At 52.4% G+C, this 27,751-nt stretch overlaps 1 protein-coding gene across 2 annotated transcripts in view; it reads left to right on the forward strand.

The window, feature by feature from the left end:
* TNFRSF8 (tumor necrosis factor receptor superfamily, member 8) overlaps positions 1-25,961 on the forward strand; it is an 82,751-nt gene extending 56,790 nt beyond the window's left edge. Inside the window, exons 9-15 of one of the 2 annotated variants that reach the window (XM_011962543.1) lie at positions 5,532-5,625; positions 5,961-6,073; positions 8,167-8,268; positions 8,399-8,452; positions 18,075-18,100; positions 19,976-20,183; positions 24,029-25,961. In XM_011962543.1, the coding sequence (XP_011817933.1) occupies positions 5,532-5,625; positions 5,961-6,073; positions 8,167-8,268; positions 8,399-8,452; positions 18,075-18,100; positions 19,976-20,183; positions 24,029-24,273 (842 nt within the window). In that variant the 3' untranslated portion in view covers positions 24,274-25,961. The remainder of the gene's footprint in view (positions 1-5,531; positions 5,626-5,960; positions 6,074-8,166; positions 8,269-8,398; positions 8,453-18,074; positions 18,101-19,975; positions 20,184-24,028) is intronic. The other variant, XM_011962544.1, reaches the window with a different exon arrangement.
* Positions 25,962-27,751: the final 1,790 nt, after the last annotated feature.

Genomic DNA, 27,751 nt, shown 5'->3' on the forward strand with positions numbered 1-27,751 from the left:
CCTGGCCGACTTCCTACTCAGGGAAGAGACCCATTGCGAACAGGACATGCTAACACAGCAGAAGAAACCGTCCCCGCTCAGTGACTGGAATATTCAGTAGAGTCCTTAGGATTTTATTTTGTTTGTGTAAATGTATAGGGTGCAAGTGTCATTTTGTTACATGCTTAGATGGGGGGGTGAACTCAGGATGTTTAGGGTATCCATCACCCAAATAGTGTACATTGTACCCCTTAAATAACTTCTCATGGTCCACCCACTTATACCTCCCTCCCCCTCATCCCCCTAAGTCTCTATTGCCTTTTATTCTGCTCTCCACTTCCGTGTGGGCACAGTATTTCACTCCCTTTTAGAAGTGAGAGCACGCAGTATTTGTCTTTCTGTATCTGAATGTCTGTATTTAAGAATATGGCCTTCAGTTCCATCCATATTGCTGCAAAAGACATGATTTCTTTCCTTATGATGGCTGAGTAGTATTCCATTGTATATAGATACCACCTTTATCTATCGATGGATGCAGTGTAACCCCCGCCCCCTTTTTTTTTGAGACAAAGTCTCACTCTGTTGCCCAGGCTGGAGTGCAGTGGCATGGTCTTGGCTCGCGGCAACCTCTGCCTCCTGGGTTTGAGCTATTCTTGTGCCTCAGCCTCCCAAAATGCTGGGATTACAGGCATCAGCCACCACGCCGGGCCAAACATAACCCTTTTAAAATAAATATGAATGAGCAGAGATTTATAAGGAAAACCAGCCCTACGAAGGAGAATAAAAACATGCCAAACCGGAAATTCTTACCACACATGAAGCTTTGATAAATCCAGGAATAGAAGAGTACTTAGCAACATTAAATTCGTGTCTGCAGAAATGTTCACGAACTCGTTACATCCATAAGGTGGGTGGGCACAGAATGCTATGAAAAAGGAACAATATGGCATCAGAGGGCAAGAAAAGGCTTTTTAGAAAGTGTGCTTGTGATCAGCCCATCGTCTGTAGGTTCTCCGTTCACCTGTCCATCCCTGCGCTGCCATCAATGACTGGCCTCCGCGTTTCTCCTCTACAGGGAGCATGCAGTTAAACCTTGCCAGCAGAGGGCGCTGGAGGGCAATCGCAGGAGGAAGGAGGCTTCTGGCTGCATTAGATTTTGTTTTTTCTTTTTTCTTTTCTTTTTTTTTTGAGACAGAGTCTCACTGTCACCCAGGCTGGAGTGCAGTGGCGCGATCTTGACTCACCACAACCTCCACCTCCAGGATTCAAGCAGTTCTCCTGCCTCCTCCTGAGTAGCTGGGATTACAGGAGCGTGCCGCCATGCCTGGCTAATTTTTGTATTTTTAGTAGAGACAGGGTTTCACCATGTTGGTCAGACTGGTCTTGAACTCCTGACCTCGTGATCCACCTGCCTCGGCCTCCCAAAGTGCTGGGATTACAGGCGTGAACCACTGTGCCCGGCCATTTGTTTCTTCTTGTTCCTGCTGCCTGGGTCTGTTGACCACCTTGATGTGGCCCTCCCAGTGCAGACATTGGCATGTGCCAGGCCTCATGTCTGCAAAAGTGTCCTGCTCCTTGACTCCCTCTATGCATCCGCCACCAGCCACAGGTCTTTGGCACTCCAAAGTGCTCCAGGCATCTTCCCGACAGTGGTAGCCCCAATTTCTCTGTGCACCTGACCAGAAGCATAGACTTCAGGTCAGAAGGCCCTGCATTTAAGCAAAGCAGGATCAGTGGAAATTACCCATGCCACAAGTAATAGATGTACCACCATGATTTTATCCACCTGCCAGTTGATGGCATTTGGGTTGTTTCCAGTTTAGGGTTATTATGAATGAAAACAGCTGTGAATATTCTTTTTTTTTTTTTTAACATGTAAGAATTTATCTTATATCTTTTATTATTGTTAGTTTTAGAGACAGGGTCTCACTGTGTGTTCCAGGCTGGAGTGCAGTGGCATGATCTTGGCTCACTGCAGCCTTGAACTCCTGGGCTCAAGCGATCCTCCCACCTTGGCCTCCCACTGAGATTACCAGCATGAGCCACCATGACTGGCTGATTCTTGTACACGTCTTTGGGTGGATGTATGTTTTCATTTCTCATGGGTAAATACCTAGGAGGAGTGGCTGGGTCATTGTGCTGGTCACATAGAATGCTTTTGAAGACTAGTCAAAGCTGGTTACTTCTGGTCTGATCCAACCTCTTCATTTTATACCCAGAGAAAAGCACAGGGCCGAAGCTAGAGCTGGAATGCAGGGATCCCAAGGGTCAGCCCAGAGTACTTTCCACTGGAAGACACTACCCGCCCACCTCCTTCTTAGTTCCGAACCTAGAATTTACCCAACTAAATTGCAATCACCTCAGCTAAATTACAATCAAGTTTGAAAGCAGCATAAAAACATTTTCAGACATAAAAGGTCCAGAAAGCTTTTCTTCCTACATCCTCTCCTAGGAAGTTATTTGAAGATGTAATTCAGCTAAGTCAGGGGGCAAAAAAGAAAAACAGGAAGCCATGGAACCTAGAGACCAGCACTCCATCCTAGCAGAGCAAGGAAGGGAAGTCCTGGAATGATGTGCTGTAGACCGCTTGAGCCAGATCAGAGCAGGAAAATGGAAGGAAGGCTCCAGGGAAGTGTTCCCAGGAATAAAAGAGAGAATTGTAGTACCTTTCATGATTAGTAGAGTTGAAAAACCTGAGGATATGGTGAGGGCACACTATCCTTTTGTCAACAAGAAAAAGAAAGGCAATTGGAAACTCCAGGGAAAAGAAAAAGCTGACAAGAAATATACAGTCCAAATATGAAGATGAAATTTTACCTGATTTTAAGCAATTCCTGAATGTATAAAAAGATAATCTGTTTGGCCTTGGTGCTAAGACCATTCTTTAAATGGCCCAAGGACTAGGTGTTTGGATTTAAAGAGAAGTATATCCATCTGGTAAATAATATCTTTTTTTAGTTCTTAAATGAAGGCTAAGAGTAGGTAGATTATTTTTTTTCTCTTCCACTAGGCCCTTACCAGAGAACACAGGCAGACTAACTAAGGGCTAGATAATACGTTCTCCCCACCTTCAAATCCAAAGAGGAGGAAAAGGGGAGATCACTAACTCAGGGAGGAAGAAGGAAAGTTACAAGTGAGGTGTAGTATATTCAGAGAGGGGATGAGAGGCACCCAAGGAGTACTAGGTCCCCCTCTTCTGCACGTACAGGAGGGACAGCAGATCTGTCGCTGGATTTCAGCTGGTATTTCAGCAGCACTGAGACTATGGGCCTGTCTAGTTACATCAGGCTGCCTTGGAGAGAGGGCAGGGGACTCTCTCCTCATGATGCTAACTGGGAATAGCCACAGTGAATGGGTTTGAGCACCAGAGCTCCAATCCACCCAAAGTAAGTGTTCACTGAAACCCAGTGACATTTCAAACACCAATTCAAATACTAACATCACATCATAACACATCGCATCATCTTCTCCATAGCCTCCAGCCTCCAGGCTCCAACTAATTCAGGTGACAGTCCAGTGACCTTCCCCAAAGAGGAGGGTTCCTCAGAACCCTACAATCCAAAAAATAAATTAATCCTTTTTGTCTATCTCAGGAAAAATCTGAGAGGTGTCACAAACACTTTGTAGAGGGGAGATGTGTGTTATGTGTGTGGGGTTGCTTTGTACCACATCAAAAAGGGGTGCCTCCACCAGGGCTCTGGGGGCGGAGAGGTGTAGTGACTGAGCAGAACCCACTTCTAATGTGGGCCAAATTTTCCTGCCCCAGAAAAGCAGGAAGCTTCGACGAAGGTGCCTAGTCCCCAGACAGGAGGCAGGGCCGTCCAGAGGAGAGTGCTCTGGGCTAGAACTTGCCATCTCTGTGGCCTGGGTCTAGCTCCAGCCCTGTGGCTCTCTCCATCTGTAAAACAATGTGACCGTGTCCGACCAGTGGTGGCCAGCTTTGAACTGGCCTTCAGAGACATTCCGTCTGGCCAGCGCAGTGATCCAGCCACCCTTCCTAGGCACTCAAGAGGAGTGAAATTATATGTTCACACAAAGGCACCCACAAGAATACTCAGAGCTGCCTTGTTCATCGTAGTTCAAACTGGAAACAACCCAAATGTCCATCAGCTGGGGAACGGGTATGTAAACGGGTTCATCTGTACAACAGAACGCTATTCGGCAACAGAAAGGAATGAACCTGAGTGAATATCAACAACATTATGCAGAATGAAAGAAGCCAGACCCCAAAGAGTACATATTGCATGATTCTGTCGACAGGAAATTCTGGAACAGATACACTCTTCTATAGTGACATAAAGCAGATCAGTGGTTGCCTGGATCTGGAGGTGGGGGCAGAGTGAGTGAGGAGGGGCACTAGGGAACCTTCTGGAGGGATGAGCATGTTCTGTATTTTGATTGGAGTTAGTTACCTTTGTCAGAACTCATCAGGCTGTACACACTTAGGGACATTTTCTTTTTTTATTTTTACTTACTTAAAAATAAAGACAGGGTCTTGCTGTGTTGCTTAAGCTGGTTTTGAATTCCTGAGCTCAAGTGATCCACCCGCTTCAGCTTCACAAAGTGCTGGGATTACAGGCGGGAGCCAACGTACCCTGCCAGGGGATACTTTCTTGTATATAAATTGTGCCTTTAGGCTGGGTGCGGTGGCTCACGCCTGTGATCCCAGCACTTTGGGAGGCCGAGGTAGGCGGATCACCTGAGGTCAGGAGTTCAAGACCAGCCTGGCCAACATGGTGAAACCCTGTTTCTACTAAAAATACAAAAATTAGCTGGGCGTGTTGCCAGGTGCCTTGTAATCCCAGCTACTCAGCAGGCTGAGACAGGAGAATCACTTGAATCTGGGAGGCAGAAGTTGCAGTGAGCCGAGATCGTGCCACTACACTCCAGCCTGGGCGGCAGAGGAAGACTCAATCTCGAAAAATTAAAAATAAATAAATAAATAATTCCTTAACAAAGTTGATTTAAAAGAAAAAAACTTTAAAAATTGAGACTGTATTTAAACATTAGGAAGTTTCAGGTTTCTCTTAAAAGCAAAAGGTCTAGCCTCACTGTGCCACGTTCCTGGGTGATCACAGCTGTTAAAGATGAGTAGCAGCTTCTCCACTTTGTTTTGTTTATTTTGAGTCTTGCTCTGTCACCCAGGCTAGAGTGCAGTGACATGATCTCAGCTCACTGCAGCCTCCACCTCCTGGGTTCAGATGATTCGCCTGCCTTAGCCTCCCTAGTAGCTAGGATTACAGGTGTGTGCTACCACACCTGGCTCATTTTTGTGTTTTTAGTAGAGATGGGGTTTCACCATGTTGGCCAGGCTGGTCTTGAACTCCTGACCTCAAGTGGTGCTCCTGTCTCAGCCTCCCAAAATGCTGTGATTACAGGTGTGAGCCACTGTGCCTGGCCAGCTTCTCCACTTTGATCTTTTGAAACACAAATCTGACTGTCTTAGCTTCCACGGTGCTACCTCGCTGGAAGCCACCAGTCCCTGGTTAACTCTTTCCTGGAGACACCAGCCTCCTTGGCGCTGGTTCTCAGATGTTACCTCCCCTCTGTAGATATGACTGAGAAGGACACCACCTTTGAGGCGCCACCCCTGGGGACCCAGCCTGACTGCAGCCCCACCCCAGAGAATGGCGAGGCGCCTGCCAGGTGACTCCCCCACCCCTTCTCTCTGTTTGGCTGCTGTGGGAGGGAGCTGTCCCTGCCATGCCCAGGGGATGCCTGGGAGGCAGCTGGGCTGGGGGTGGAGGCGGGGCCTGGGCTGTTCTTGTTAAATGTGTGCCCATCTCTGTGCTAACATCATTGGAAAGCCAGAAGGCCTCAAAACCCAGTCCCTGCCCTCAAAATGCCTGGCAGAGACTCGGGACAGAGGATCTAGGGGCCCAGGCTCTGGCTGCGCAGTCTCTAGAGAAAGGGAATTATTCTTGAGTACACACTTCCCTCTTCCCATCTCCATCACTCCTGCCTTGGGCTTCTCCCTGCAGCACCAGCCCCACTCTGAGCTCCCTGGTGGACTCCCAGGCCAGTAAGACGCTGCCCATCCCAACCAGCGCTCCCATCGCTCTCTCCTCCACGGGGAAGCCCGTTCTGGATGCAGGTAATGGTCCCAGCCCACCCACCCCTACTCCCAGGAGGGGCTTCCTCCTGGGGAAGGGAGATGAGGAGGAGCCAGGAGGGAGCGTCTCCTTTGTGGGTATGGCCTGAGAAGGGGGATCAAGGTTGACTCCAAGTTTCTGGCTTCTTGAGTTGGGGCTGTGGCTCTGGCACTTGCTAGTGACTATTCTTGTTTTTTTTTTTTTTTTTTTAAACAAAGTCTCACTCTGTTGCTCAGGCTGGAGTGCAGTGGCACCCATCTTGGCTCACTGCAACCTCCACCTCCCAGGTTCAAGAGATTCTCCTGCCTTAGCCTCCCGAGTAGCTGGTTTTACAGGCGCTTGCCACCACGCCCAGCTAATTTTTTGTATTTTTAGTAGAGACAGGGTTTTGCCATATTGTCCAGGTTGGTCTCAAACTCGTGACCTCAGGTGATCCACCCACCTCAACCTCCCAAAGTGCTGGGATTACAGTGGTGTGAACCACTGTGCCTGGCTGCTAGTAACTATTCTTTAATTCTTGTAGGCAGGATTTTTTTTTCACAGCTTCATCCTCATGGCTCATAATTGCTACTCAGAAAACAGGTCTCTGTTGATGGATTTCATGACTTCAACTAGTTCTCCTTTGAGCCTCAGTTGTCTCATTTGTAGAATGGTAATGGCAGAGACCATGCAGGCTTGTAAGCAGTGTAGCATTGTAGACGGCCTCTGTAAGAGTTAGTTCTTAGGCCGGGTGCGTTGGCTCATGCCTGTAATCCCAGCACTTTGGGAGGCCGAGGTGGGTGGATCATGAGGTCAGGAGTTTGAGACCAACCTGGACAACATGGTGAAAACCCGTCTCTACTAAAAATAGAAAAATTAGCCAGGTGTGGTGGTGCGTGCCTATAATCCCAGCTACTCAGGAGGCTGAGGCAGGAGAATCGCTTGAACCCGGGAGGCAGAGGTCTCAGTGAGCCGAGATCGTACCACTGCACTGCAGCCTGAGCGACAGACTGAGACTCTGTCGCAAAAAACCAAAAACCAAAAACAAACAAACCCCCAAGAGTTAGCGCTTAGGGAATGATGCCAGGCTACTCATTTTAGGACTTGCAGTTCTAGTGGCTGACACGAGGTGGCAGTAGTGCTCAGGCCAGTGTTTCTGAAAGTACGGTCTTGTCTGGCGACATTGGCACCAGCTGGGAACTTGTTAGGACAGCCAATTGCGGGCTCCATCCCAGACCTAGAGAATCAGAAACTGCACTTTAACAAGATCTCCAGGGCACTCATATGCACATGAACGTTTGAGAAGCACTTAACTGGCATATACTACTTTTTTAACATCTGAACATGGACTTCAGTAAAGGGCAGTCACTAGCTCTATGACCTCTGTAAGTGACCAAAGGGAAAGAGGAAGCGAGTTTAGTACCATGGTGTGAAGAAGTGGATCCAGATAGGGGTTAAGAGCATGGGTCCTGGGGTCCACCCGGCCTGGCCTGGGCTGGGCTGGGGCTCTACCACTTCCTCTCAGGGTGACCTTGGACAAGTTAACGAACTTTCGTGAGCCTCAGCTCCCCTCATTTTTAAACGGAAGGTAGTGATGGTGCCTGGGGCCGAGGGTTGGGGATCGTTCATTCAGGGAATGCTTGTGGGGCGTGTTTATGTGCAGAGAGGACTCCATGCCTGCCCTCATCAAGCGGGTCTAGAGGGTTGGCTGGGAGGGGACTGGGTTCAACCCCTTCCTTCCCCTCACTGCTTGGCCCTCCCCACCCTGACTCCGGCCAACCAGCAGTGCTGCCAGATGCCGGTCACACCGGGGCCTCCTCCACAGTCCCCAAGTTTTGGTCTGTTGGACCTCAATTTCTTTGTTCTGGCTCTTAGACGCCTCAATTTCTCGCCCTCTAGACACAGTTTGCCCTTATCTCAGCCTTAAATGGTTGATCAGCTTCCTGGAGCCAGGTGAGGGAGGGCTGGATGAGATACAGCCTTGGCTTGGAAAGGACCCGGTGTTGTTAGCCATGATGGAAGCTGTGTCCCAGGAGAAGGAGGAAGTAGTCTGGGGCTGGGGCTGTCCTGTGTGGTTGCAGTGAGGCAAAGAGTGCGGGGTGTCTCTGTGTTCCAGGGCCAGTGCTCTTCTGGGTGATCCTGGTGCTGGCTGTGGTGGTCGGCTCCAGCACCTTCCTCCTGTGCCACCGGAGGGCCTGCAGGAAGCGAATTCGGCAGAGTAAGTGGCTGTGTCCTTGGGGCCTTGGGGAGGACAGGTTGCTCTCTGCCAGCCTGGCCTGGGTCCTTTCCCTGCCTGCTCCTGCCCCCTGTGGCCACCATCCCCAGGCTTCCTCCTGGTGTCGTTTCAGAGCTCCACCTGTGCTACCCGGTCCAGACCTCCCGGCCCAAGCTAGAGCTTGTGGGTGAGTGTCCAGCTGTCCAAAGGGGCTGCCCGAGCCAGAGGAACACAGGGCAGCTCTAGGCCCGGGGCGTGGGCTCCAGAGACTGAACTTCTAGCCCAGCCTCGAGGCTCCCTGTCTGTGGCTCCTGTCACATTCTGTACATCTGTAGGGATGCAATGCCGGTGAAAACTCACGCGTGTGGAGAATGCAATGAGGTGAAGACTGTACTGGGTGTGAGGACTGCATGGCTTGCCCAGAGCAGCACCTGGATGGATGCTGGCATGAACGTTTAAAAGTCTATCTTGTCTTTCACTTTTTCCTCCAGTATCCCCAGGGGGCATTCCCGCCAGCCTTGCCTTCCTTTCTACATTCTATCCTCCCTTTCTCCCTCTCCCTCCTCCCCTCTTTCTCCTCTCTCTCCCTCTTCTACCACCTGGTGATCAGCCCAGGGGCAGGAGGGGAAAGGAGCACATGGGGCAGGGGGGACCTGGTTCTGCCACTTACAAGCTGTGTGACCCCGTGTGAATTACTGAATTGCTCTGTGTCTCAGTTTCCTCATCTGGAAAATGCGACGGTAGAGCCTACTTCAGAGGCTTGGCCTGTGGATTCATCAAGGTTGGGCTGTTAAGCACATCGTGGAGTACCTGCCTGCAGTCGGTGGCTGCTGCCTGTTGACAGGCTGGCTTGTGCCTGGGGCTTTTTCCTCCCTGGAAGCTTCAGGCCTTCTGGAGTCCTGGGTGCTTCTGACCCCCTCCCTGGTCCCTGCACTCTGATCCCTGCCCAGCCTCCAGGCCAGCTCTTCCAGGCAGCCCTTGGGAGCTGGGACCCTCCTCACCTGTCCAGGCAGGGGCATCTAGACAGCCCACGTCTTCCAGCTCTCACCTGGGGCAGGGGGCTCCCAGCCATCTTGTGCTGAGCACCTTCTCTCTCCTGGGCAGCCCCTTCAAGGCAGGCCAGGGTCTTCCTCAGCACTGCATGGCATGGATTGAGTGCTGGGCTCTGATGGGGGAATTGTCTGAGCCTTCCTCTCTGATTTGCAAGGTGGGCTCGCGTAGAGGCCTCCTGCACTCCCGCAGTGATGACCTTTGTTCTGCAAGGAGGCGACAGGGCTCAGCGAGGTGGACGGCTGGCCCAGGGCCACACAGCCTGGCAGTGGCACAGCCAGCCTCAGGCACTGGTCCTAGGGGTTTTGGTTTGTAAAGGGCTCAGCCCTGTCCCCTCTTCCTTCCCCCCACCAGCTCTGTCCACCACCCGAATGCCCACCCAAGAGCCATGTGCTCAGCCTAAGGCCGGGTCCTGGCCCGTCCCCCGATCTCCCCAGGACCCTTGGAGAGGCCCTTGCGTAGGCTGACTCTTGACTTGGGCACAAAAACACAGTCCACTGAGGCATGTTTTGAATTTGATGAGTTTCACAAGCAAGCGCTTGTGGTCCCTGTGCCAGGGGGGGTTTTCGTGTTTTGATAGTTTCAAGCCTGTTTCCATGACCTGTCAGGCTGAGTGTCTCATTGAAACCGGCATTTGCTTTCTTGACATTTTTCTAGTATTAGAATTTCCATTGCCGTCAGTTTATTTTTTTTCTTCAAACCTCTGTGAGAGCAGTTTTGTTACAAGAAGAAAAAAAGAAAGAAAACACCTTCCCCTAAGAAGCCAGATCTACAAAGAACTGAGCCCCGAGACTCAATGGTGGACGTCCTATCTCAGGTCGTTTTTGACCCTCTAGCTTCTTCTTGTGGGCCCTTGGGGTCTGGGTTCCCAGGCCCAAGATGGACAGAAAGTGAAGCCGAGACAGGCAAGCTCACAGGGCACAGGGTGAGAACGGACCGAGCTGGCTGTATGCCCCTTTTCCTCCCGAGCCGTGGGTGGCGAAGGAGGGAAGGAGAACTGGTTCATTGGTTCATTCGTTCATCTATTCACATGGTCTTCACTGAGCACTTTCTCCGTGCAGGCTCTGTGCCGGGCCCAGAAGCTGTCCTAGCTCCCTCCAAGCTTTTAGACTAATTCCGACTGCCTGCAGAGGCCAAAGGCAGGCAGGATGGGAGCGTGTGCCCCGTGGCCTCCCACATCCCAGACCTGGGGCAGAGGGTGCTCCTGGGTCCTTTGAGCAGTGGGCACATCAGGGATCTGTGGTCCGTGCAGGTGCGATGAGATACTTGCCAACCAGCCCTCGAGTTGATCCGACCTTCCCGCGTGTGTCCTCGGTGACAGGCATTTGCAGAGCACACACGTGATCTCATCTACTCCTCCAGTGGCCTGTGAGGTACCTACTGTTATCCCCATTGCACAGATTAGCAGCCTGAGGCACAGGACGATGAAGTGATTTCAGGCCACACGCTGGGTGAGCAGTAGGACGGGGATTTTATCGTGGTTGTTGAGATGTTTGTAAAAAGATTTTTCATCCTTGGCACCATTGACATTTGGGAATGGATCATTCTTTGCTGTGGAGCACTATGCTGTAGGACATTCTGCAGCCCCTCTAGATGCCAGCAACACCCCCTACTTGGGACAACCAAAAATGTCTCTAGACATTGCCACATGGGCCCCGGGGAAAAACTACTCCTGGTTGAGAACCACCGGTCTAAAATTCTTTTCTTTCTTTTTTTTTTTTTTTTGAGACAGAGTCTCACTCTGTCGCCCAGGCTGGAGTACAGTGTTGCAATCTGGGTTCACTGCCACCTCCACCTCCCGGGTTCAAGTGATTCTGCTGCCTCAGCCTCCTGAGTAGCTGGGATTACAGGCATGTGTCACCACGCCTGGCTAATTTTTGTATTTTTAGTACAGACGGGGTTTTTCACCGTGATGGCCAGGCTGGTCTCGAACTCCTGACCTCATGATCCGCCCGCCTTGGCCTCCCAAAGTGCTGGGATTTACAGGCGTGAGTCACCATGCCTGGTCTTAAAATTCTTTTAATCCTTCATTTTTTTTTTTTTTTTTTTTTTTTGAGACTCGCTCTGTCGCCCAGGCTGGAGTGCAGTGGCCGGATCTCGGCTCACTGCAAGCTCCGCCCCCCAGGTTTACGCCATTCTCCTGCCTCAGCCTCCCAAGTAGCTGGGACTACAGGCGCCCGCTGCCACGCCTGGCTAGTTTTTGTAGTTTTTAGTAGAGACGGGGTTTCACAGTGTTAGCCAGGATGGTCTCGATCTCCTGACCTCGTGATCCGCCCGTCTCGGCCTCCCAAAGTGCTGGGATTACAGGCTTGAGCCACCGCGCCCGGCCTTAATCCTTCATTTTTATGAGCACTTGAGTCATTTTCTATTATTCCAGGGAGATTTAGGTTGAAAGAAATTCTTTTTTGTTTTGAAACAGTTTCAAACTTACAGAAATGGTATAAGTATGAAGAATTTATTTTGACCTGAACCATTTGAGAGTAACTGACTGACTGGATGTCTCTCACCCCGAAAACTTTAGTGTGTGTTTCAGACAGACAAGGGTGTATTTTACACTATATAGTAAGGATCGTCAGAATCAGGGAATTCACACTGATAACATGACACACAATGAATTCTCAGGCCCTGTTCAAGTTTCTTTATTTGTCCCAGTAATGTCCTTTATAGCAGAGGACTCCAGCTCAGGGCCGCGTGTTACATTCGCTTGTCTGGTTTCTCGAGTCTCCTTCTGTCCGGATCCATTCCCCAGGCGTTTCTTTCACTTTCTTGGGAAGAGCGCGGGCTGGTGATTTCGTGGATGCTCCTTGCTTTGGGTTTGTCTAGTGTTTTCTCCCGAGTGGATTCAGGTCACGCATTTTGGGCTGGAAGGTCCCAGGAGTGATGCTGGGCTCTCCTCTCTCGGGGTGTCCTGCCAGGTTTCGATTTGTCCCTTTCCTGGTGCTGTGCACTTTGAGTGCTTGACCGAGGTGATGTCTGCCGGGCCCCTCCACTGTGAGGTCTCCATTTGCTCCTCGGTCATTACTGTCTTTAGGGGCGTTACTTTGAGACTATGTCAATAGCCCATTCTTCAGCAGACCTTCATTTTCTTTTCTTTTTTTTTTTGAGACAGGGTCTGGCTCTTTCACCCAGGCTGGAGTGCAGTGGCATGATCTCGGCTCACTGCAACCCCCGCCTCCCGAGTTCAAGCAATTCTCCTGCCTCAGCTCCCGAGTAGCTGGGATTACAGGTGTGTGCCACAATGCCTGGCTAATTTTTTGTATTTTTAGTAGAGACGGGGTTTCACCATGTTGGCCAGGCTAGTCTTGAACTCCTGGCCTCAAGTGGTCCTTCCGCCTTGGCCTCCCAAAGTTCAGGGATGACAGGCGTGAGCCACCGCACCCAACCCGTAACTTTATTTTCTTCACTTACATCTTTATATCTGTATGGATTCATGGGCTCCTATTCTATTCAATGGGTTATAATCTCTTACCATCATTTTTTACTTTGATGCTCAAATGGTCCCAGATGAGGTCAGGGAGAGCCCCTTTAAGGCGGCTCTTGTGTGCTTTGGCATGTCTTCATCCTGTGCTTTCAGCATGTCCCTATTCTGAAATGTTCCCAGTTTAACTTGTGCTCTCCTGCCCCGACACTGAAATCAGCTCTGTCTCCAAGGAGCCCGGGGTTTGCATTGAGAGGTACCTGTTGCCAAAGCCTAGCTGAACCTCTGTGCTAAACTCCCCCCTTGGGCCTGTTCTGCTTCCCACAGCATTGCGGAATCACAGGCCAGAGAGGGGAGGGGACTAAAAGTGGAGAACAACAGGGATGGAAGGGACCGAGAGCTTTATATCACGCGTCAGAACGCATGTGCTCCGTGGACGTGGCCTTCAGAGCAGCCTGTGACACCGTGCACTTGTGCAGTCTGCCCAGCGTGGTCCTGGACTTGTGTCCTGGGGGTGCTAGACAGGCTTATGAGAAGATGGTGGTGATTCCAAAAAGCAAGGAAACCAATAAATCAGGCTAGCAGATTGAATCAGCATTTTTAGGGGAAGAGCAGTTATGAAATCTGACCTCTGCACTTGGCAAGATTTGTTCTGGGTCTTTATCAGAATCCTGATGGGTTGTAACACGGCTCTAGTCCATGTCAGAGCCTTCCAGATTCCGCCTTTTTACCTCTGTGATTTTTACACTTGTTTGGGAGAGTCGGTATCGAACTCTGACTTTCTATTCAGTGTGACGGAGTACAGAGCCATGTTACTCCTGGGCTTTTCCTGGACCTGCCGTGTGCTTGACAGCATCCTGGACACCTTCTTTTTAAAATATTTTAATTTTTAAAAATTCTCAGTAGGCCAGGCATGGTGGTTCACACCTGTAATCCCAGCACTTTGGGAGGCCAAGGTGGGCAGATCACCTAAGGTCGAGAATTCAAGACCAGCCTGGCCAACATGGCGAAACTCCATCTCTACTAAAAATAAAAAAATTAGCCAGGCGTGGTGGCACACGCCTGTAATCCCAGCTACTGAGGCTGAGGCGGGAGAATTTCTTGAACCAGGGAGGCGGAGATTGCAGTGAGCCGAGATCATGCCACTGCACTCCAGCCTGAGCAACAGAGCCAGACTCCGTTCTAAGTGGCCTTCATTTTTATTTATTTATTTATTTTTTTGAGACAGGGTGTCACTCTGGAGTGTCATGGTACGATCATGGCTCACTGCAGCCTTGACCTCCTGGGTTCAAGTGATCCTTCAACCTCAGCCTCCCCAGAAGCTGGGACTACAGATACACACCACCACGCCCAGCTAACTTTTCTATTTTTTGAAGAGACCGGGTCTCCCTTTGTTGTGCAGGCTGGTCTTGAACTCCTGAGCTCAAGTGATCTGCACACCTCGGCCTCCCAAAGTGCTTGGATTATAGGTGAGAGCTACTGTGCCCAGCTAGTCCTCATTTTTTTTTTTTTTTTTTTGAGACAGAGTCTCACTGTGTTGCCCCGGCTGGAGTGCAATGGCACAATCTCAGCTCACTGTAAACTCTGCCTCCCGGGTTCCAGCAATTTCCTGCCTCAGCCTCCCAAGTAGCTGGGATTATAGGCACGTGCCACCACGTCCATCTAATTTTTGTATTTTTAGTAGAGATGGGGTTTCACCAGGTTGGCTAGGCTGGTCTGGAACTCCTGACCTTGTTATCTGCCCACCTCAGCCTCCCAAAGTACTGGGATTACAGGCATGAGCCACACCGTGCCCGGCCTCATTTTTAAAAATAGTTTTAGATGTACAGAAAATTGGAGAAGAGAGCTCAGGAGTTCCCACATGCCCCACACCCAGTTTCCTCTGTGATTAGCATCTCACATCAGCATGGTTCATTTGTCAAAATATGTGAACCGTTACTGACACAGGATTACGAATGAAAGGCCACACTGTGTTCAGGGTTCTCTTGCGTTGCCTAAGGTTCCAGGATCCCATCCAGGAGCCCAGGTTATATCCAGTCATCACGTGGCCTCAGGCTCCTCTGGCCTGTGACTGTTTCCCAGACCTTATTTCTCAAGACCGGTTTCCTTGATGGCCTTGGCAGTTTTTGAGGAGCTTTGATCAGGTGTTTTGCGGGACGCCCATCTCCTGGGATCTGTCCGATGTCTTCCCCATGATTAGACTGGAGTTATGCCTTGGGGGAGGAAGACCACAGCGGTGAAATGTCGTGCTCATCACATCAAATCTTGGCTGGGCGCAGTGGCTCATGCCTGTAATCCCAGCACTTTGGGAGGCCGAGACAGGCGGATCACCTGAGGTCAGAAGTTTGAGACCAGCCTGGCCAACATGGTGAAACCCTGTCTCTACTAAAAATACAAAAATTAGCCAGGTGTGGTGGCACGCACCTGTAGTCCCAGCTACTTGGGAGGCTGAGGCAGGAGGATCACTTAAACTCCAGAGGCAGAGGTTGCACTGAGCTGAGAATGTGCTACTACACTCCAGCCTGGGTGACAGAGTGAGAATCCATCTCAAAAAAAAAAAATCAAATCAACCTGATTTACCACTGGGCACCTTCACTTTTGAGATCTCTTTTAATCTTCACAGAAAGCCCCAAAGTTGATGTGATTCATCCCATTGTCCAGCTAGGAGGACAGAGGCTTGGAGAAGGGAAGTAATATCGTGCTGGGTTTCACCGCCGAGGAGGCCTCTGCTCCTGGATGGCTAAGCGGCCTCATTGTTTTTGACATTTGGCTGGTTTTCAATTTGGGGGTGATTATAAACCCGCTGCTGTGCTCGGCCTTTTTGCTTTCTTTCAGGTTATTTCCCAAGGGTGTGTTCCCCCAGGAGGGATGACTGGGTAAAATGTGTAAGGTTTTTGTTGCCAGAAGGCTCTTTAGAAAAATGGAACCAGCCTGCAGGCATGGGCAGCTCTGCCATCCTGTTCACCCACTTTCCCTTCAAGGCCGAGTTGTCATTTTTATTCATTTTTATTTGTTTTGTTTTGTGACTTTGTCACACTTTTTTTATTGTTTTTTTTTCTGTTGGCCACCACCAATGACTTGGTACCAAAGAACACTTGGCTGCTTTTAAAACTCAAAATCACTCTGGAGGGACCATGATTTAGTTTCACTGACATCGTTGAAAAGAATGTGCCTCGGCCGGACGCGGTGGCTCACGCCTGTAATCTTAGCACTTTGGGAGGCCAAGGCGGGTGGATCACGAGGTCAAGCGAGGTCAAGAGATCGAGACCAGCCTGGCCAACATGGTGAAACCCCATCTGTACTAGAAATACAACAATTAGCCGGGCATGGTGGCGCACACCTGTAATCCCAGCTACCCGGGAGGCTGAGGCAGGAGACTTGCTTGAACCCAGGAGGCGGAGGTTGCAGTGTGCTGAGATTGCGCCACTGCACTCCAGCCTAGGTGACAGAGTGAGACGTTGTCTCAAAATAAATAAATAAATAAATAAATAAATAAAATAAAATTACCCCTGGCTGGGCGTGGTGTGGCTCACGCCTGCCTGTCATCCCAGCACTTTGAGAGGCTGAGGTGGGCAGATCACCTGAGGTCAGGAGTTCGAAACCAACCTGGCCAACATGGTGAAACCCTGTTTCTACTAAAAATACAAAAATTGGCTGGGCGTGGTGGCACACGTCAGCAAATCCCAGCTACTTGCGGGAATTGCTTAAACCTGGGAGGCGGAGGTTGCGGTGAGCTGAGATTACGCCACTGCACTCCAGCCTGGGTGAAAGAGTAAGACTCCGTCTCAAAAAAAGAAAAAAGTATCCCACAGAGTGTTTCCCAAACTCACCTAGTGTCGACACAGCATGTTCAAATGGTCAGTCTTGTGTGTGCTTTATCCTACTTGTTGACTGAGCACTGGTGAACGTGTCTGCGAGGGCTCAGGGCTGGTGGCTCTCCAGAGCTGCTGAAATCAAAGATGTGTGCAGGAGGCGGTGTGGCTGGCATACGGGCATCTTGGTGGCAGATTTGTCTGGCCAGGGATGCATGCCTGACAACAGCATATTCCAGATCTCCGTAGGTAGCATTCTCGGGAGTGGTTAAAGGCTGGGCATCCCTGGAGGATGGTCTGCTCTGGGAATTGACTTGTCCCAGGATGGACTAGATGCCCGGATGCCCTCTCACCTTTCTCAGATGGCCAGTGAGCCAAGGTTAAATGTTAAATGTCAATATGTGCTTGGGCGTGACCTGGCCCCTGTTTAATATGGGAGACCAATGGGAGTGGAGGGTAGAGGTTTGAGATGAGAAGATAGAGGTTGTACCTTGAGAATCATTGCATCAGCACCTCCTGAGCCCACAAAAGGATGGGATTGAAGGAAACGAGATAACCTGAGAGCAGTTGTCCTCCTCAAAGGCTGCCATCTGGGTGATTTCAGGCACATGAAAGAGAAAATCGAAGTCCAGCTGGAGTCAGGAGGGCTCCACAGCAGACTGGCTTTGGGCGTGTCCCAGGCAGGGTCCAGGTAGCATCTGCAGGATCCATCATCCTCTCTCCATCACCTGCTTGAGGTCCTCCATGTGGGTTTTGCCTGGTTCGGGGCTCTCCACACCCTGGAGACAGCAAGGTGGGGGCAGCAGAACCTCTGACCCAGTGGAAGCCTCCTGGGCTCCCGTTGGGCCTGTGCTTCTCGTGAACCAATCTTTGCACGTATGCGGGGGTGGGGGTTGGGAGAGCAGTTCAGTGTGTTCATTGGTTTAGTCATTAGGAATGAGAGTGGCAGCCAGGTGTAGTGGCTCATGCCTATAATCCCAGCACTTTGCAAGACCGAGGCAGGCCGATCACTTGAGGTCAGGAGTTCGAGACCAGCCTGGCCAACATGGTGAAACCCTGTCTCTACTGAAAATACAAAAAAATTAGCCGGGGTTGGTGGCATGAGCCTGTAATCCCAGCTACTCGGGAGGCTGAGGCATGAGAATCGCTTGAACCCAGGAGGCGGAGGTTGCATTGAGCCGAGATTGCACCACTGCACTCCAGCCTGGGTGACAGAGCGAGATTCCATCTCAAAAAAAAAAAAAAAAAAAAAAAAAAAAGGAATGAGAGTGGCCAGGGGAGAGAGGTGGTCCCCTGTCCTCCATCTGCCACTGGAGAAGCGAGCATTGGGAAGTGAGTCTCCTTGCCTTCGGCTGGGGTGGGTGCTGACTCTGAAACCCACCCAGGGCTCTCCAGACTGAGGACCTGACCCCTGGGCTGAGTTCAGCACCACCTGTGATCCAGGAGGACCATTTGCCAATAGGTGGGGCAGGCAGGGCCGGGGGCTGCCAGACTCTCCATGGTAAAGTTGCTGCTCTTGCTTTTTGCAGATTCCAGACCCAGGAGGAGCTCAACAGTAAGTACCCCTCCCTTGCCCCCACATCAGCTTCGTGCCCCTAAATCTGACTCCTTCCCTAACAGATCTGAAGTTTTGAGAGCTGCTGGGGGAAGGGGGAAGGGAGAGGGAGGGGACGGAAGGGCCATTTCCCTCCCACAGTGCCCAGGGTGCAGGCCCCTGCTGCAAGTTCAGGCTGAGTCTGCCCCGCCGCAGGGACCTCTGTGCACAGGGGCCTCGCCTGGGGCCTCAGCCAGGCCTTGGCTAAGGATGGATAGCCCCACCCTCACAGCAGCCTCCAGCTCCTGGCTCAGCCTGCCGGGAATTTCCAGAAGAGCCCGCAGACAGTGGATTTGGTTTGGGCCACTTTTGGGTACCAGGTCTGGTCAGGAGGAAGACTGTGTTCATTTCCCCCTTTTCTTTACTCTTCCGTGAATCTCATCCTCCAAGCTAGATGACGGAGCAGGTGGCTGTGGTCCATTCCTTTTCTTTTTTTTCATTTATCAATTCTTCCATTACTTTCTTTTAATTCAAGCATTCATACAGTAAGAAGGGTTTCTGTCCTTTCATTTTTCAATATAATATATGGAACCATAATACTAGTTCATTTTCAAATTATGGGGGATCCCATTCGAATATGTTCGGGTATGGCTGTTACAATACTGAGAAATTTCACGAAAGAGGTATTCGACAATTTGTAAGATAATCAAATATATTTTTGCTGCATAGGCCAACACATTAATAGTAACTTGTTTTAAAATGCAGTCTTTTGGCCGGGCACCATGGCTCACACTTATAATCCCAGCATTTTGGGAGGCTGAGGTGGGCAGATCACCTGAGGTCAGGAGTTCGAGACCAGCCTGGCCAACATAGTGAAACTCCGTCTCTACTAAAACTACAAAAAGTATCTGGGTGTAGTGGCACACGCCTGTAGTCCCAGCTACTCGGGGGGCTGAGGCAGGAGAATTGCTTGAACCTGGGGGACAGAGGTTGCAGTGAGCTGAGATTGCGCCACTGCTCTCCAGCCTGGGTAACAGAGTGAGACTCTGTCTCAAAACAAAAGCAGTCTTTTAGCCTTCATATTACTATAAAAGAGTATTCAAGATTATGTATTAATGTTGGTGCCATTTGCCATTAAAAGTAATGGCAAAAATGTGATTACTTTTGCACCAATCTAGAAGATACGTTGTCTGTGCCTTGAGAATCCTTGCGTCAGCACGGGCATCCCTGCCTCCTCTGAATTACTCAAACTCACTCCATTTCGAAGGCATCAGGACATTTCATGAGGCCACTTCTTTACCCTTACCTGTAACAGTCAAAAACTAAACTGACACTTTCCTCATGACATAGTTGTTTTTAGAATGTATGAGTGTGATCATAAAAGATTATTTTCCAGGATATTGGGGCTGGGGAGCCGGAGGGGCCGTTCCAGGAGGCGGGGGGCCTGGAGCTGGTACTTACAGACTTTGGTGCTTATGAGTGTGGATTATGGACCAGATGCCAGGGTTCAAATCCCAGCTCAGATACTTACTGATGGTATAACCCTGGGCAAGTTACTTGACTCCTCTGTGCCTCGGTTTCCTCATCTGTAAAATGGGGAGGGGGCTGTTACCCACCTCATACGGTGGTTGTGAGGATTAAAGTATGTCTTTAGCATAGGCCTTTAGGACAGGGCCACGGACATGGTGAGCACCCTGTGAGTTGCTGACTGTTACCCAATTAAAAGCAACAGACTTCACCCAGAAAGCTGAGAAGCCCAGGGCAGCTCATGACAGCTTTAAAGCAGAAAGGGGACTCACTGGGGTCTGTAGAGATGGCAAAAAAGGGGCCTCCCAGTTCAGAGACTGGGGGGGACTAGAGGGGTACCCTGCAGTAGCGCGCATTCCCCTCCCACAGCAGCTCGAGAGTGGTGCGTTTGTGACAGAACCCAGTGCGGAAGAGCTGGGGTTAATGAGCCGGCCACCGAAGGAGACCTGCCACAACGAGGGGGCAGCCTGCCCGGAGAGCCTGCCGCTGCGGGATGCCAGCCCGGCTGGGGGGCCCTCGTCCCCCAGGGACCTTCCTGAGCCCCGGGTGTCCACGGAGCACACCAATAACAGGATTGGTGAGTCAGCCTGTTTTGGGAGGTCCTCTGCAGCCCAGGGGCAGATGGGAGATGAGTACGGGGCCCTGGGCCCTGGAAGGGACCTGGAGACCCTGGAGCCGAAAGGGCCAGCAAAGGAGAGGCATAGATTCTTCACCCCAATTTAAGTTTCTGTAAGTAGGGACAGCAAGGGTACTTACCTCATAGGCCATTGTGCGAATTCATGAGCCAGTGCGCATGAGGTGCCTGCTGTCACTCACGTAAAAAATGAATGCCACCCCGGCCCCCAACGCCGAGTGCCCGAGGGGACAGGAAGAAGATGTGCCAGTGGTCATGGGACCTGCCACTTGTCTGGCGCATTCCGGGCACTGTGCAGGCGCCATCTCTTCATCTCTGATTGTCTCACCACCTGCTTTGGACGGTGTCTTTCTCCCCGTTTTACAGTTGGGGAAACTGTGGCTCAGAGGGCGAAGGGATTTTCCCCATCGCGTGGCTTCCAAGTGGCACAGCTGGCACTCGCCCCTGCGTCTGCTGGGCCCTGAAGCCTTTGGTTTGTCCATGTTACCACCCACCCTCTGCAGAAGCAGGAGGCCAGATGGGGCCCAGATGTCCAGAGCTTTGCAACGGCAGCCTCCCACCAGCCTGGTCAGACATCTGCTTTGGCCTCCTGTGGGCCTCCCTGCCTCCTCTCTTGCTTCTCGTCACCTTGGTACAGCTAGGGCATTTTTCCCAGAATATCTACCTGGCTATATTGCACCCCTGCTGAAAAGCCTCCAGTGGCTTCCCATTCCCTGTGGGATGAATTCCAGCATTCTCATTCCAGCACTCAAGGCTGACAGTAAGTTGTAGCTCCCCCACCAGACTCACCTACCTTCTGACCCCATAGTCTGCCCCTCTCCCTTATGGCAGTCTCCCGAACTTACAGACCCCTCTCTCACTTCTCAGTGGGAGCTGCCCCCTCACCTGAAACAGCCCACTCCACTGCCTTGAATCCAGTTAATTCTGGATTTCATGGGGACCCTGCTTATTTGCCTCTTCCTCCAGGAAGCCTTCTGTGCCCTCTCTACTGTGCTATGCTCCCTAAGAACCCAGGCCTCCCCTACCCAGTGTCCTAGCACCCAGCGGTGTGACTGCATGTTTATAGCCTTCCTCTACCTCCACCTGGCTTTGTGCTCCCTGTGGGCAGGGCCTTGGTGGACCCCATCTCTGTCACCTCTGGAAGGACAGCGGGCACTGGGATGATACTGAAGAGTCATTTGTAATTGTCCTGTGCATTTCTATGGCAGGCGGTGGTGGCCAGAACTTTCAGGGCAATCATCTTCTCTTTTTATTTTTTCAGCCTCCTGAGTAGCTGGGATTATGGGTGAGTGTCACCACGCCTGGCTAATTTTTTGTATTTTTAGTAGAGACGGGATTTCACTATGCTGGCCAGGCTGGTCTCGAACTCCTGGCCTCAAGGTGATCTGCCTGCCTTGGCCTTCCAAAGTACTGGGATTATAGGCATGAGCCACTGTGCCCGGCCTGGGCAGTTTTTTGTAACAAGCTGAAACTTTTGAAATGGTAGCTTTTAGTAAGTTTTATTTGAAAAGTATGTATTTTGGGAAATACCATCAAAGGCTTCTTCAGAATTCCTAAGAAGTCCTGATTGGAACACCTGAGTGCAGTGCCTGCAATCCCAGGGGTGGGGTTCAGAGGGTGTTTGATGGGGAGGAGAAGGAAGTACTAGGCTCCCAGGCGGCTGGCTCAGGCGTGGCTGCCCTCCCCCCGAGCATGGCCTGCAGGCCTTGCTGGTGAGTGGATTGGGGGGCCACCTCCGCCATGATGGGAAGGGCAGGCCTTGGAGGTTCTCTCGGGCACCCAAGACATAGGCACCTCCCTTGTCCTCCTGATGTCAGCCCAGGGGAGCGTTCTCCCTTCCCATCCAGTTCCCAGGAGGGGTCACACTGGGGTCATACATCATCCCTCTCCCCCGGGAACCAAGCAAGAGACGGACCCCTTTCCCCACAACTTCCTCACCTGCCCTCCCCAGCTGGCCAAGATGAATTCCCTGGACTCTGGAGCTCTGGGGAGGGGGCAGGAAATCCATGCAGCCCTCAGAAGCCACTCCCACAGCCTAGCGGGTGGGCAGCCTGTGATGGGGGCAGAGCTGGAGCGGGGCAGACCCCTCGTGGCCAGATGTGAAATTCCCAGACCCTCTGTCACTTCTGAGCTCAGTGGGAGCTGCCTCCTCACCCGGAGAGTCCAGTTCCACCGCCTTGACTCCAGTTAATTCCGGATGTCCTGGGGACTCCTGCTCGTTTCCCTGAGGAGTGTGAGGGGACCAGCCTGTCCCCAGCTTTGGCTGCTTCTCCCTCATCCAGCACCCCCACCCTCACTTCCCTCCCACCTGACCCCACCTGCCCCTCATCTTCTCTGCCCATCCCCCTCTGGGCCTTCTCTCCCCTCCTGGGGTCTCCTCTCTCACCACCCCCGGCCCCCATCTTTTGCCCAGCCCGCTATAGGACTCCTAGGGCCGGGAGCCCACAGGCCTTGATGGAGGTGTGGGGAGTGCTGAGGCCCTGCTCTGTTTTGGGGTCTGTGGGGGTGCCCAGCCCACAGCCTGTCCCACACGCTGGGCCTTCTCCTCCTCTTGCTGCTGTTTGGCATACTTCTCTCTTTCCCGGGGTGTTCAAAACCAAAATGGAACAGCCAGCGTCATGCAGTAGGGTTGAGGGTAAGGGCGACTCGAGAACCTTTTGGGGTTCTGAATCCGAGGGGTGTAACTGCATTACCCAGAGAGGCAGGGGTCCCTGCACACCCACCCCACCCTACCCCACCCCTCAAGTTCCCTCTTGAGCTTCCCCATTCAGGCCTCCAGAGTCCATTGCAAAACAGCCAGGAGCCAGCCCACCCTGAGCCGGACACCATCAGCTGGGCAGACGCCAGACTTCCCCACTCCCCAGCTCCTCGGGCCACTGAACTCCCCTGAGCCTCCATGTCCCCTCTATCAGAAGGTCACACCAGAAGCCCCCACATCAGACTGGCGAGGACCGGCCATCTGTCCAAGCTCCCACCGTATGCTCGCAGCACAGCCACGCAGGCTGCAGGCAGGAGATCGGCTCTGGGCAGTAAGCCCTGAAATTCACGGCCTGAGCCAGACTGTCTCAATCATGGACTGCCGGAACCTGTTGAGGGGGCTGGGGTTTCTGCAGGATGTGACCGGCTGGCTGAGTTTGCCCAGACCAAGGGGGCTCTCAGGACACGGGACTTGCAGTACTAAAACCAGGAATGTTCCCGGGCAAGCTGGACAAGTTGGTTACCCCGGGTTTTGGCTGCAGGCACGTGGATAGGAGCAGAAAGGGCAGCCAGGCAGAGTGGGCGTTTTTTTTGGGGATTTCTCCTAACTACGTGGCAACCCTGGGCAGGTCCTTTAACATCTCCAGGCTTCAGGTTCTTATCTGTAAATGGGAATCTTGATGGGGTCTGCCTTGCGGGAGGGCTGAGGACCCAGCAGCTGGCGTGTGGAAAGCGCTCAGCTCGGCCGTGTCTGCTTGTGCTCTGGTTACCCACGGCTTTGCCTGTTTTTGTCCACTGTTCACTTTCTCTCCCACCCTGTACTCTTCTTCCCTACCCGTCCCCAAAGAAGTGCTGAGAAAATCCTAAGTACAAGCGGGCTGGTTCTTAACTCCTCAAGGCCCAGCTCCTCGTTGTTCTATTTCCTCTGAACCCCCAGGATGCCTGTAAGGTGTGTCAGAGAGGCTGTGCCATCAGCCTGAGGCCACCCAGCAGGCATGCCAGCACTGGGCCTCGGCCCCTTCTCTGCCTCTTTGCTCCCATCCTGGCTGGTGCTCCGGCCTCCCTCGCTCACCCATCCTTTTGCCTTGCAGAGAAAATCTACATCATGAAGGCCGACACTGTGATCGTGGGAACGGTGAAGGCGGAGCTGCCAGAGGGCCAGGGCCTGGCGGGGCCAGCGGAGCCCGAGTTGGAGGAGGAGCTGGAGGCGGACCATGCCCCCCACTACCCCGAGCAGGAGACAGAGCCGCCTCTGGGCAGCTGCAGTGATGTCATGCTGTCAGTGGAAGAGGAAGGGAAAGAAGACCCCTTGCCCACAGCTGCCTCTGGAAAGTGAGGCCTGGGCTGGGTTGGGGCTAGGAGGGCAGCAGGGTGGCCTCTGGGAGGCCAGGGTGGCACTGTTGGCACCAAGCTTGGGGGCAGAGGCCCATCTGGCCTGAACTGAGGTTCCAGCATCTAGTGATGGACCGGCCTGTCATTGCAGGGGGCTGGTGGTCTCTGCTTGTATCCCCCACTTAGCTGTCCCCTGACCCAGAGCCTAAGGGATCCGGGGCTTGTACAGAAGAGACAGTCCAAGGGGACTGGATCCCAGCAGTGATGTTGGTTGAGGCAGCAGACAGGTGGCAGGATGGGCACTGCCGAGAACAGCACTGGCCTCAGAGCCCTGGGCATCAGACCCTCACCACCAGGCCCAGAGCCCACCGAGGGCGAGGCTGTGAGGCCGGCTCCCGGCGGCCCTGTAACCCTACTCTCCTCTCTCCCTGGACCTCAGAGGTGACACCCATTGGGCCCTTCCGGCATGCCCCCAGTTACTGTAAATGTGGCCACCAGTGGGCATGGAGCCAGTGCCCGTGGTTGTTTCTCCTGAGTCAAAAGGGAAGTCAAGGGATGCGGCGGTGTCAGCTGGCACCGTCTCTGCTGCAGCAGCCACACTGTACTCTGCGCTGGCGTGGGGGCCCCTGCCTGGGCTGCAGGACCCTCCTGGTGCTGCCTACCTTCTCTGTCCTGTAGCCCCTTGGTGGCCAAGGGCCCAGGATCAAGTCACTCATCTCTGAATGTCCCCACCAATCCCCACCACGGCAGGCGCCTTGGGTCCCAGATGTCTGTAGCCCGCCGCAGCTGCAGACCTCCCCTCGCCAACCCAGAGAACCTGCTTTACTTTGCCCAGGGACTTCCTCCCCACGTGAACATGGGGAACTTCCGGCCCTGCCTGGGGTCCTTGACCACTCTCTGTGGGCCCCACCCGCTCTGTCCTGGGAAATGAAGAAGCATCTTCCTTAGATCTGCCCTGCTTGCAAATCCACTAGCACCAACCCCGCCAGCTGGTTCTGGCTCTGCACCCGTTGGGGTGCGGATGTCAAGAGGCACCACGGCCCCACCCAGGCATCTGCTTTACTCTGGACTATAGGAAACAAGACTGTTTGGAGGTTCCATCAGGATTTTGGGTGTTTCACATTTCACACTAAGGAGTAAAGCGGCCGTGACTTCCAGTCGGCTGGCCAGCCTGCTGGCTCCCCAGGGCCTTCAGACGTGTATGCAAATAAGTGATGGATGAGGATGAGTCTTGAAGTTGCGGGCAGCCTGGAGACTAGTGGACTTACCGCCTGGCGGCAGGCCCGGGAAAACTGCTGTTTACTCATCGGCCAGCCACGTGCTCTCTGGAGGAAGTGGTAGTTTCTGAAACTGCTCAGATGTTTTGGGGAAAGTTGGAGAAGCCATGGCATTGCGAGAGATGGTTACACCAGAACCTGGACATTGGCCAGCAGCTGAAGTGGGCAGACACTGTTTGTCCAGTGTTTGTGCAAGGATGGAGTGGGTGTCTCTGCATCCCCCGCAGCTGTGGCTGTAAGGCACACTGTAAGGCACACTGTAAGGCACACGCCTGCGAGGCAGGGCAGTCAGGCGCTCGTGATGGGAGGGATTGACATGGTTTAACAAAATAATGCACTTCCTCACCCAGTGGCCCTTCACACAACTTTTGAATCTCTCAAAATCTATAAAATCCTTCAAAACAAAGAACTGTAAGGCTGAGGACGTGATCATTGAAATTGAGAGTACATTATTAATAGAACCCCTGAGTATATTATTAATAGAACCTCTGGGAGTCTCCCCGCAGCGCAGGGATTCCCGCTGCACCCCCAGACACTACGGTGGCCAGGCTCTGGTGGATTGGATATTTCTGGGGCTGGGAGCCCACTTCCTGCCGGGGCAGCCCTTCTCATTGCTGGAAGATTTTCCTTATCACTCGAGGCGAATTCTTTCTCCGTGTAATTGCCACTCCCTAGTCCAAAGCCTGCCCTTTGAGGACACTCAGAATAAAGCCACTGTTGGCCGGGTGTGGTGGCTCACGCCTGTAATCCCAGCACTCTGGGAGGCCGAGGTGAGTGGATCACCTGAGGTCAGGAGTTCAAGACTAGCCTGGCCAACTTGGTAAAACCCCATCTGTACTAAAAATATAAAAATTAGCCAGGTAGCCAGGTATGGTGGCAGGCACCTGTAATCCCAGCTACTCAGGAGGCTGAGGCAGGAGAATCGCTTGAACCTGGGAGGTGGAGGTTGGAGCAGTGAGCCGAGATCGTGCCACTGCACTCCAGCCGGGATGACAAGAGTGAGACTCCATCTCAAAAAAATAAATAAATAAAAATAAGGCCACTGTTGTCACAAGGCTCCCTTTAGGTATTTGTAGAAAGGTTTCTGGGCCTTCCTACAGCCTTCTTCCCTCTGGACTGGGCCAAGCAGCCCCATAGCTTTGGAGAAGGGAGTCTCCAAGGAACAGTGTGAGTGCCTAAGCCTTGGGGGGCAGAGGGAGGACTACAGGTATCTGGGAGCCTTGGGAGGAAGGGGAGGACCACAGTATCTGGGAGTGTTGGACTTCTGTATCTGAGCTGGAAGGAACCCAGCCTGCCTCCCTGGGCACAGCTCACTGGCACTTTAGGGCCAGCCTCCACCCCAGGCAGCCAGCCTGAGGCCCCCTCTGACTGTGTCTCCTGTGTGAGGTGGAGGAAACCTACAGCCACGGACAGACTCTGCCCACCTCGTCCCCAAGACTCCAGCCCACACCCAGACATCAGCCCAGCCACTGAACCAGCCATAGCCTGCCACGCACTCAGTCCAGGAGCCAGAGTGGATTTTCCCACCCTGCCCAGCGATGAGCGGACCCCTTCTATTCTCTGGCTGTGCTCATGTCCAGGTTGGCAGATGGCCAGAGCTCCCTGCTACTCAAGGTAGCAATTCTCCAGGCTGTGACGACACCCCCACACACCTCTTCCTAAACATTTGTGATCAGAGAGGGACAGCAAGTGGTAAGTATCAGATGGAAGCTGTTGCCTTCAGAGAAAAGCCCTTGTTTCCCAAGGCACTTTTGTAGGTGGTAAAGCATTCTACAGTTCTTAGAATCTCCACGGCTTGGGCCAGTCCCTAAAACAGAATGAGAGGGCCTCCCTAGAGTGTCTCTTACTGCATCGCGACCTCACCTTCCAACAATGAGGTGTGGAAGACCCAAGACTGGGTCTGGGTCATCTTTGTCCCATGGTCACCAGGCACTGATTGGTTGGGCTAAGTAGAAATGCAAACCTGTGCGGGGATGAGAGGCGGCTCTCCAGCCACAGTTCCTCGGTGCCTTCTCTCTTCCACCCACTTCCTCGATCCCCTGCAGTTGGGGGCAAGTGTGGGCGTGTGAGGGACTTGGGCCAGAATGTGTGGGGACGTCAGATTCACAGCCAAGGCTCAAGAGAAAAGCTTAGTCAAGGCGAGACTGTTCAGCTTCAAGCGGGGTTCCTTGCGCCGAAAGAGAAGCTGCTGAGGACACCTCAGGC

The sequence above is a fragment of the Colobus angolensis genome, unplaced genomic scaffold (genome assembly GCF_000951035.1).
Source record: "Colobus angolensis palliatus isolate OR3802 unplaced genomic scaffold, Cang.pa_1.0 Scaffold596, whole genome shotgun sequence".
In the NCBI taxonomy this organism is placed as follows: domain Eukaryota; kingdom Metazoa; phylum Chordata; class Mammalia; order Primates; family Cercopithecidae; genus Colobus; species Colobus angolensis.